Consider the following 11,389-nt stretch of genomic DNA (forward strand, 5'->3'; position numbering starts at 1 on the left):
GGTGAGGTGAGGTGGTCTGTTGACTCTGAGCATAGCCCGAGCAGGGGCTCCGCACTGGTCAGTGCCGGTCTCTGCGCTGGTCAGTGCGGGCCCCTTCCGGACCTGGCCCCCCGTGTTATTGACCGAATGAGGGAATGAAGGGCGGAAGGGAGTGTTCAGTGTGTAGGGAGGGTTGTAGAATGGAGGCCGTCGTGGCGAAGCATTGGATGATGGGTTCTATACATCGTACTTCATTCTTTAGTTTTAGTATCAAGTTTTAGTATCGCTTTTTACATGCTGTCGTCACATCCGCGTATGCCCGGCAGTTAGCAGTGACTGATGCCGAGGAGTGCCCATGTAGGTCTGGGTGGAGAGTTTTAGTTTTAAAAGCCTTTGGGATTCTTTTGGTAAAATTGTAAGGGGCCAGAAAGCTAGAGTCCCTTTTGTTTTTCCCTTTCAAAACCTCAGAGGGGCGCCTGGGTGGCTCAGGCGGTTGAGCATCCGACTTCTGCTCAGGTCGTGGTCTCCCGGTTCGTGGGTTCGAGCCCCGCGTCGGGCTCTGTGCTGACGGCTCAGAGCCTGGAGCCTGTTTCAGATTCTGGGTCTCCTTCTCTCTCTGCCCCTCCCCTGCTCACATTATGTCTGTCTGTCTGTCTCTCTCTCTCAAGAATAAATACACATCCACTCTTATGTGGATCCTGAGAAACTTACTAGAAGACCATGGGGGAGGGGAAGGAAAAAAAAAAGAAAGGTTAGAGAGGGAGGGAGCCAAAACATAAGAGAGTCTTAAAAACTGAGAACAAACTGAGGGTTGATGGGGGGGGGGAGGGAGGGGGGGTGCGTGATGGGTATGGAGGAGGCCACCTGTTGGGATGAGCACTGGGTGTTGTATGGAGACCAATTTGACAATAAATTTCATATTTAAAAAAAATACACATTAAAAAAAATTAAACAGGCAAACCCTCAGAGGCCAAATTAAAAGGAAAAAAACCCAGTGAGGATAATGCTGTTTCCAGGGATGGAACTATTTAAAGTAATATTGACAGTTTATAATAATCACAATACACTTGTGAAAAAGACAAAGGGAGAAATACATAATTTTACGAATTTTGCCTTATTAACAGTATGCCTGGCTTCATCTTGGGATGTGCATACCAAGCTTAAAACTGGAAACGTTATTGGAAGAAAGGACTTTTTTTTCCCCTATGCAGAAAAGTATGATCTCCAGTTCCCTGGAATTTTTATGGCATAGAAAGGAGATGTTAACACAGCCTGCTGTGAATAGAAGATGTGAAAGATAGTCAGGACCTCAGTGATTTCTGCATGAAAGCAGTCAGCAGAGTAGCTCATTTATGTGCTGTCAGCACCCTAGCAGTGAGCGCCGAGACCTGGAGGAACTAGAGGTTTTCACTGAGGAGCCTCGTAAGGGAACTTGGAGGGTCTGTGCCCAGCCCCTGTGGCAGGCACGCTGACTCAGGAGGGACTCATCACAGGGTCAGTGCAGGGGGCACGCCAGGAAACTTAAATCCACAGGATACTGTAAATTAGCCTTTCACCCAAATTGTAATGCAGATATTGAGAGAGCTTTATTTTCTTCCGTTGGAGTCCTGATGTTATTGTTAATTAATAATTTCCTGAGTACCTTATTATCTTGAATGCATTTCAGTTTAAAGTACAGGTAAATTGGTTCTTCTCACTCCCGTCTTTTATGTGTCCCTTTATAGAATTCTGCTTCAGATGAAATGTTTCCAGGTAGTGTTAGGCTTGGTTTTATCAGAATCATTTAAATAAACTGTAGTTTCTAATGTGATTGATAGGGTGTGATCACTGTGAGCTGTGGTCTCAACCTGCTGTTGACATTTAAACAGATAAAGCTGACTAGATATAACCATTCAGGTGCTAAATATATTTTACATCTACTTCTAACAGCACAAGTGGAAGTATTAAGAGATCTGGCTTCATTGTCATTGAGCTGTGAAGTATTCAACCTTGTCTGCCCGCGCTTAGTACTGTTGACTTTTTTATTTCTGTTGGAAGATTAAAATTAAATGCTTCACTTTTTTTGTCAGCTTTTGGGAGTTAAATTGAAATTTAAGACTCTAAAATTTTTTACTGAGTGCTTCAATTTCAACAAAGTATTCTTGGAGGATTATATTTTTCAAGGGCACTGCACAAAGGTTCATTGATCAGATGTGATTTATTGCAATTTTTTTATTTGAGCTCTTTTTGTATATTTATTGAAGTTCCCATATTTCATATTCTGTCTAACTATATTAGAAGAGATACTTCACCAAATAGGTACTAAACATGCTACGAAAGATCTGGAAGCATATTGTTCTGATTCTAGGCTGTGATTTTTATGATTTTCATTTATTTGTTTGAGGACTTAGCAGTTAGAAAATTGAAAAAAATGGTATATACCTGTTACGCTGAAAGGAGTGTTGCTCTTGCTCACGTGGGTACCGATTATCTGTTAGTTAACCTTGTTCCAGTTACAGTCTGTCTGATACCAACACCGGGTTTGTTGACTCTGAAATTAGTTTGCTTTCTCATTTTTGAGTATAGGTTAACCTTATTTCTTTATGCAATTGAAAAAAATTGTTGGTACTATGCTTTTTAATGATGAAATATTTGTTCTTGAGATCAATAATAAATAAAATGTCAGTACTTCCTGGTTTGCAGAATCATCACAGATTTTTGACTATAAAATGATCATAAAAGCAGATAACTTATCCATTGTGTATTCTTACATTGTGTGCTACCAAAATAGTAATATAGTGAATCACTTGGGATAAATGTCCGAAAAAAATCTGAAATGCCATTCTTAATGTGAATAAACTGAAAGCTGCAGAAGTAGGAGGGAGATGGCCACTGAGAAATGTATTTGATGATAAATATACTTAAAAAAATTTCAGCTACTGCGTATGCATTTGTGTTTTATAATGTTCCATTTTAAATGTTGAGCGACTCCAAAAGATATTTTTGCGAATTGGTAGAAAAATATTTAAAATTACTTAGCCCATCTGATACACTTAGCACTGCTCAGCGGCATCACGTTGGACTTTCAATCTTAAGAGTGTTATTATTGAAAGTTAGGAACACTCACTGAAACATTAAAGTCTTCTTGGTGGAATAATTATGGAATGCGGGTCTATTCCAGTTAGAAAGGAAAGCAAGTACCCCATTTTGGGGCCAGAAATTTCTAATCGGATGAAAAGTGTGATTTAAGATCTAGGCCTCTCCTTAAACTATCAGCACTGTGTTATTCAAATTCAAATCATATTTTATGTTAAATTTACTTAGGATCAAAACCATTCAAGTGCAAGATATGCCACTTCGCAACGGCTCAGCTTGGCGATGCCAGAAACCATGTCAAAAGGCACCTTGGGATGAGGGAATACAAGTGTCATGTCTGTGGGTGAGTAACCTGAAACCATCTCTGCCGTGGTGAGCCAGGAAGCATGTGCGGGATAGCCATTGTTTCAGAATTCAGAAGTGATATGGGTAAGAGTGGCTAAAATTATGCATGCGTACCCTCCTTTCCATTGTTATGGTAAATTCCTTAAATACAGTTATGACATTCTTCTCCCACTTCTAATCCTCTACTGCAGATGAGCAATTTTATGGGCTACAAGGTCAATTTGAACCTGTAATCTGTAAATTGACTAAATTATAGGATGTTCATTCACATTGCCAGAGAGAACTGTAAATTTCATTTAAAGACATAAAAAAAATACATAATACAGCTTTAGGAACGTATATGTATTTTTTTTTTTTTTTCTCTTTTGCCATACTGCTTTAATTTTTAATCACATTAATAGCTAGATATCCTGGACATATCCCATAAAGAGAAAGGCAGAAAAAGATTTAATTTCAGACAACTGGTCACTGATTGTTGCAGAGATGAAGCTTAAATAAACAGTGTATAATGTATGTTTTTGTGTAACTTTATTCCAAAACTTGTTTGCCATTTTTAGTTAATGACTCTTCCTCTAAAGAATCGTTGCCGGTGTTAAGCTGTCACTCAGATGTGTTGCGTTTAATAGGAAGCACTGAGATGCCTTAATGCACAACTGATTAATTTAGCAGAAATGTTTAAAAGGTTTTAAAATGCCATGACATCTATGGTATATCATAGGACATTCAGAGCTGGATTTTAATACCCTCTCTCTGATTAAAAATACATTTTAATGCTATTATGCTAGAGAAATTAACTAATATGTGTATCCTGTGAAAACACTTTCTGTGAAACCTGAGAAACGTGCAATTCTTATGGCCGATTCCCTAAATACTGCAGGCTCAATTAAATTATGCACTGTGCACATGTTATATTAGGTTTTCCTTTTTAGTGGAAGATTTAGTGGGCAAATATCTTTTAAGTCAAAAACAGCCTCTGTCTTTTGTTGGGCAGTCATGTCATGCCAGGATGCCGTTGCATTTTTTGACCCTTAAGATAGTTTTACAAATAACTTTGCAAGCAGTTTTATTAACCACGGTCTGTGATTTATTCATTGGCAGAATTGATGGCTCAGTAACTTGCAGCTAAAGTAAATGAAGATGAACCTTTGCCCTCAAGCCCCCTGAAGATCAGTAGGGAATGAGTTTTGTTGCCACTGGCTTTAGCTGCAAGGGTTGAGTGCCAAATGGTTCATTTTAATTGCTCTAGGTCTTGGAATTTTAAAAGATACCTCATTTATTGTTTTTACCGTATGAGTTGTAGGAAAGAGGAAGGCCCTGACTCCAATGAGAATTTGCGATTAGATGGCACTAAGCAGTTTCTTCCTCAGATCTTCAAAATAATTGGGCAGTTTTTGCATGCTCTGTTATTAGAAATGTAATTCCTCCATTTTTTTTTTTTTTTTTTTTAATTTTTATTAGGGTTACTAAGTCTTGGGAAAGAGAAGAAGAAACTTTTTTGGAGACTAGTTTCTGACCTAAGTAGCATCAAAAGCAGTACTGGTTGGCTTTGATTGTCCTTTTTAAGCCCACTTGGCTCATTGCTTGTTACCGCACACCACCGACATGTGACACTCGTGGTCTATTTGCTCGATTCCCAGGACGAAGAGTTATAAATACATAGAGATACATTGAGTTGCGTGCTGATGCCACAGAGGTCTGAATGTATGCACGGGAGCGGCAGTCTAGATTCCAAAACTGTGTCTTTGAGAATGATGGTAGTCATTGAACTCTATTGCGCTTTGAAATAATAGTTGTCTTAATTTTTTGTAAGTGAAATTTGATTTAAAAGTTATAGAACAATAACTTTTCTAGGGTACATATTGTCACGGTGACGCTGAAAGTTCTGAAGAATTGTAGTAAACCCAAGAAGTGTTTGTCTGTGGAGTTGAAACGAGTAGTTTTGATGAGTTAGGTCTAACGAGTTAGAGCCCTCTCTGGGGGAAAGAAAAAGTATTGTAGGGCGTTCTGTATTTCGTATTTCAAATGGATAGGGCAGTAGGTAGGTTAAAAACTAAAGTGAGAATCATGATACAAAGCAAGAATTGGCCGTCAGGTTAGTGGCAGTAGCATTGGTACATTAACACTGGTGACAATGTCAATTCATTATCATTGATGGCTAAATAATCCTGGAAATGCTCAGTGGACCTATTAGTTCCTGAACATAAGCAGCCCATGCTGCATTTCTTCATTAGCTTTAATTGCTATAAATTTTACCTTTTAAAAAAATCATGCTTTAAAAGGTGAAGTGATCTTTCAGGAACATTAACTCTATAATTTTGTCACAAACAGAAGGCCCTGCACTGTGTTTTCTTTTCTGCAGTACTTAGGATCTTCATCTCTGGCTTTTAGAATTTTATGAATAACCTTTTCGTTACCTGAATTGCAAGAGAATAAACTGCTTTTCGAATAGTTCTGACTAATATATAAAAACAATGGAGCGGACATTTTAAAAATGAAATTAATACTCACAATGTTGTATTCTTTTGTCCTAGTAACTCTTGCTTTTCTTGAAAAAAAAAAAAAACCCTCACATTTTATAGCGAAATTGATGGAAATAGTAAACTGCGCGTTTTGTTGAATTGAGCACATTAGATTCTTTGTAATTGGTTTTTCATGTCTGCCTTTCTAGAAGATTGTAGACGCTCATCAGATAGGTATCTCGCGTACTTTTACTAAGGCTTGGCTGAAGAGTTGTGCGTTAGCTACCCCCTTAACAAAGACTGCCTTTTAAAACTTTTATTCCAGTTGTTTGCACCTACAGTGATTTTCTTTGACTCGTTAAGCTTGGTTTTAAGATAATTGTCTCCATTTCATCAGCAAATCTTAGCTAAGGTATATTACGGATGTAAGTCAGTTTGACAAAAGTAGCTGAATGTGTTAGACGTCTAATTCCTATCAGGTAGCTAGGGTTCAGAGTTCAGGATTTAAGTTTTGTTTACCCATGGTTTATTATATGTGCCCCCGACATGGTAAAAATTTCGAAAATGTATTGCTTTGCGCTTCTTGTTTTAAGAACCTGTTGTTGATCACTTTATTTAGAAGCCTTTTATTTTACTTTCACTTCTAAGAGGAGGAGTTTTTGAACAATACAGTTTCTTAACGTTTTTCTGACATGTGAATGTGATCTCAAGTGGGGTTTTATAGAGTATAGGTTGTATTTTTATTCAGCACCTACTGGGTAGTTCACATGAGCATGTGCTGTGGATCTGACAAGGGTTAGTGGGGAGAGAAGAAATAATAGAGCATCTCTCTGCAGAAGTTAATCATGTTTGTTGGGAACATGTGTTTAGAAATAAGTGAAACACATATTTCCCTAAATCAGTGATTCCTACCTTCGACTACTAAAAACACAACTTGAAGTCTGGGTGGCTTATAGACCCCATGTTTCGTTAAATCTGTTTAAATTTACGTCTCTCTGTCTCTGTGTGTATCCACACACGTAATAGGGTATGTGATCCTGTCCATAAGAAATGGTATTTATGCGGTGGTGTTGTTTGTTAACATTCACTTCATTTGTTGATCTCATAGTGTCATGATATTGTTCATCTCATGTTTATTATGCCCATTGTACAGATGGTAAACTTGAGATTAAAAGTATTTTTGGCGATGGAGTCAAATTATGTACTGGTAAGAGTAGACCATGGTTTCCTTACTTTTAACTGTCCCTTTATTTTTTTAATTTTTATTTAAAAATTTTTTCTGCTTTGTGCATTATCTGTTGGTTTGTTATTGACTTTAATTTGTACTTATTTTTTTCTCTCTAGGTTGTTTTCCCCAGAATGTAATAACTGTAATTTACCTACCTCCTTCCAGCCCCTAGCCAATTTTGTTTTCTGCTTTTGCTCAGGTTTATGTTCTTTTGAAAACTTGCTTGCATGGTAGTTTCCTTCAGCATTCTGGAATTCAGTCTGTTTTTGTGTCCCTTTCTCTGTTTCACTTTCTCACATTAAAGCATTGTTTTCAGTAACTTTATCATTCTTCCCCTTTGTTGTGTACGTGTTGGTAGTCTATTGCACTTGAGTGGTTACAAATTGAACATCGTATAATAGAATTAAGTGCCAGGACAGGTGAGAATATTCTTACCTTTTCATTAGGATGAGAGGGGTGAAGATTGATCAGCTTTGGTTACTGTGTTTGTTTTTTATGATCAGTTACTTAGGAAAAAAAAAAAAAAAAGAGTAGCAGACCAGTGTGATTTCCACCAACCTCATAAGTGCTCGTTGACTGCTGCATGCCGTGATTCACAGAGACCCCAGTACGCGTAGTCTGGGGATTAGGTTATTTTCTGAAGGACTTCCCTGTGTCTGGTCTTGAATCTTGTGTGTCGAGTTAAGTAGTAGAGTAGAATTTACCTAATCAGGAGAGAATAAGGGCATTTTCTTAAGTCTGTTACATCCGGGTTCACGAAAAGATTCTAGACATTTTCTATTGTGTATTGATGTGCTTATGAGCTGTTTATTCTTATTTGGTTTAAGAAACCTTAAATAGAAAGTTACTAATGCAGTAAAACTCTTTGTGTGTGTGTGTATGTGTGTGGCATTACCTAGTTTTTGTGCATTAGAAGGGATCTCTATGTAGATGATTATAATGTCACTTTCTGACCTTTGCAGCTTGAATAATTGTAAATCATTGCTTCATAATGTGTCAGAGAATGTCTGTACTAGGCAATTAAATGGCAGAATATAATAGACCAAATTATTGCCTGTCATGTTTTCAACAACACAGTTAGTATTTGAGTTACACTTAATCATTACGTGCATTAGCAACTTCATTGGAATCCAGCTTCAGGCTGAGCATGAAATACATTACATTATTTAAACCTCTAATGGTACAAGTCATTTATTTGTGTTGAAGTCTACAACATGCAGAGTTTCATAAAGCAAGGAACACTTGAGAGCTTAATTTATCCAAATCAAAGTCTAAATGCAGATAAACACAAGTGGCAAAAATTAGTAATTTTTATAGGCTGGAAATATTTAAAAATACATGGTTGTGGGTAATTGTAGGCAGCAGGAATAAATTAAAATCACTATTTTTAGTCTGTTCTGAGAACTAAAGCTGTGTATACCTAAATCATTAAAAGCACCATGGAATTGCATTTTTAGCTGAACAATTAATTACACCCATCATATCTACAGATGTATCCAGCCAGATAACATAAGCATTTGGTTTGACTGGTTGTTTTGGTTAAAAAGATACAGATAGAAAGAGTTTGTTTTATGGTCTGGCATGAATTATGCTTGTAACAATGTAAAATGCAGGTTCTCTCAGTTTTGTAAAAAATTTAAATTAAGATTCAAACTCTTATTTTAAAGGGTATATTACATACTTTACGTATGTAATATATTGATGCTTTTTGTTTGATGATATATTTTTTGCCTTTCGTTTGAAATTTAAAAATGCCACGTAGTGATTACTGTCTCTCTTCCTGTCAGCGAGGAATATAAAATTAACATTGTTAGTTTATTCCTCTGGTGCTAGAGTCCTTGAAGTCCCGTTTAGGGAATGATCATTGTCTTAGATTTTTTACGTCCAGATCACTTTGTAATTTGAATGTCTAAAAGACATCTTAGTTATAATATTAAAATAAAAAACACTCTTTCTCAGATACGGACTCTAGGGTATTTTACAGGGAACTCTTGTAAATCCAGGACAGATTTGGGAGTGAGATTGGGACGGTGGAGGAGATGGTGAGAGGCTTTGCCCCCCCCACGCCTTACTCTCCATTTTGTAGTGGTGTTTTCTTGAATTTTCATCATGGAAGAGGGGGTCATATGTTTATTTCGAGGCAGTGTGTATCGTCAACCTGTAATGAAATAGAAACACAATATACGTTGTCATTTCTTGGTGTTGTAGTTGACAGCATTGGCCCAAGATCTTTTTCAGTGACAAATTCCTATCTCAGGGACTTTTTTATTTTTTTGCTTTATTTTTATTTTAAGATGGTTCCGTGGTGATTTTAAGATCCAGTTGTGGAATCTCAGGATTCTTTAGCTCTCCTGATCCATACGGTGGAATAGGGGGGGATAGCCAGTCTTCTGGTTTCCTTTGCCTGTCCTGTGATTTCTTTGCGGGGAGGGAAGTTAACCTGTTTTCTCCTTCCTTCTTCCTGCTCATGTGGTTCTGAAAGGCGTTTACTTTCTGAAAGGTTTTGCTCTTTGATTTGTCTAAGTCTGAGTAAGAGGAGGTGTTGGAAGTGTACATAGGAGGGAAGCATAACCAGGTCTTGATTCAGGTCCTGTAGGGCACACTCTTGAGAGCGTCCTCTCTGTGCGGACCCAGTGACCAGCTGGTGCAGGGGCCTTGCCAGGGTTTTGCCATCATGTGCTCCAAGCAGGAGAGACAGACGTGAAGAGGGACGCACAAGGGGTAAGAAAGAGCAAGGGACAGAGGTCTGCGGGGAGTGCTTGGCTCTGCTTAGAAACACCAGGAAAGGCTTCCTTGAGAGGTTATGTTTGAGTTGGGGCTTAAAGGATGAGGACGTGTTCGCCAGGCTAATTTGGACAGTTTCAGTAGATGGAGCAAAAGAACAAAAGTAGTGAAGTGTAGAATAGCATGACATCTGAAGAACCTTGCAGGAATTTCCTGGAGTATAAGTGGCTGATGGGGCGAAGTGGAGGGTTTTAAAAATACTAAATAAACAGTTATGGAACATCAATACATGCCACTGCTGTTGGTCTTTAGGGCTGAAATGGCCAAAATAATAGCCGCTTCAAATGGAAGGAGAAAGCTCAGGTAAAGACACGTCCAAGTCTCGCTGGACCAATTCGGAAGGTTGCGTTTCGTCGGGTAGCCGGCACTTGGGACGCAGGTGAGTGGGAGTTAGGTAACCAGGGCAGCCCATTCCAGGCAGGGTTTGGGGGTGTTCAGTACCTGTAAGGACGGTAGCCCCACCAGAGTTGAGGTGGTGAAGCAGGGAGGACCTCCCTGGGGGGCTGGGCGAGGTGGGCCGGGCCGGGTCACAGAACTGTGGCACGTTGCCTAGTGAGTGTTGGCCTTTCCGCCACTCCTTTTTGACTTGTCTGCTGTCCTCCAGTTTTCTGGACTGTGAGTAGTCAGGGAGGGGACGAGGTGGAGAGCCTGCTAGGAATCAAGGGGCAAAGTTATTTTTATGAGAATTTCACTGTTTGTAATTTCAAGTAGGGATGCTATTGATTGTGGATAATTGTGATGAAAACTGGTTGATCCCAGTTCCGTGTAACCTGAGGCAGCATAGTTCCAAATAATAACTGCAGGGACGGGGGCCTCTGGGGGACTCAGTCGGTTGAGCATCTGGCTTCGGCTCAGGACATGGTCTCACAGTTCACGGATTCGAGCCCGGCGTCGGGCTCGGTGCTGACGGCTCAGAGCCTGGAGCTGCTTCAGATTCTGTGTCTCCGTCTCTCTCTGCCCCTCCCCTGCTCTCACTCTGTCTCTCTCTCAAAAATAAACATTAAAAAGTTAAATAAATAAATAAATAAATAAATAAATAAATAAACAAACATTAAAAAAATAAATAAATAAATATTACAAAAAAAATTGCAGGGACGTAGAGTTGTGTGACCACGCTGCAGATGTCTGTGTGCTGCTGGTGCCTTGGACGTTGGTGTTCCAGTTGTGTTTCCGTGTGCAGGTCATGTGCATGGGAAACCATCCGTGTAAAGATGCATACTGGTTAGTCATGTGCTCTCTTCCTCTACTTCTTAGTCCTTGGGTGCTTTTCTCCTGGGTACCCATGGGCTCTGCCTCCACATCCTCTGTCTGCTCTCGTTCGGCCCTGGAGACCTCTGCTCCCCTTGCTGCCCTTGTAGCATTTTAACAAGAACTAGCACAAAGGCTTTATTACCTGACGCCCGGAGTGCCGAGGAACAATGGTTCCAAGCACAGCAAGTGCTCCTCTCTGGATCTATGAGTTTTCAGAATGTTGGTTTTGTACTGCTGTTTCCATTGGATGCCGAGGCGCTGCAGGAAT

At 39.3% G+C, this 11,389-nt stretch overlaps 1 protein-coding gene across 1 annotated transcript in view; it reads left to right on the forward strand.

Moving 5' to 3' along the window:
• The window catches only part of ZNF407 (zinc finger protein 407), a 456,451-nt gene that overhangs the window by 35,836 nt on the left and 409,226 nt on the right, over positions 1-11,389 (forward strand). The window contains exon 3 of the mRNA XM_043559094.1: positions 3,283-3,397. Coding sequence (XP_043415029.1) covers positions 3,283-3,397 — 115 coding nt within the window. The remainder of the gene's footprint in view (positions 1-3,282; positions 3,398-11,389) is intronic.

Source organism: Prionailurus bengalensis, chromosome D3 (assembly GCF_016509475.1).
Source record: "Prionailurus bengalensis isolate Pbe53 chromosome D3, Fcat_Pben_1.1_paternal_pri, whole genome shotgun sequence".
Classification (NCBI taxonomy): Eukaryota; Metazoa; Chordata; class Mammalia; order Carnivora; family Felidae; genus Prionailurus; species Prionailurus bengalensis.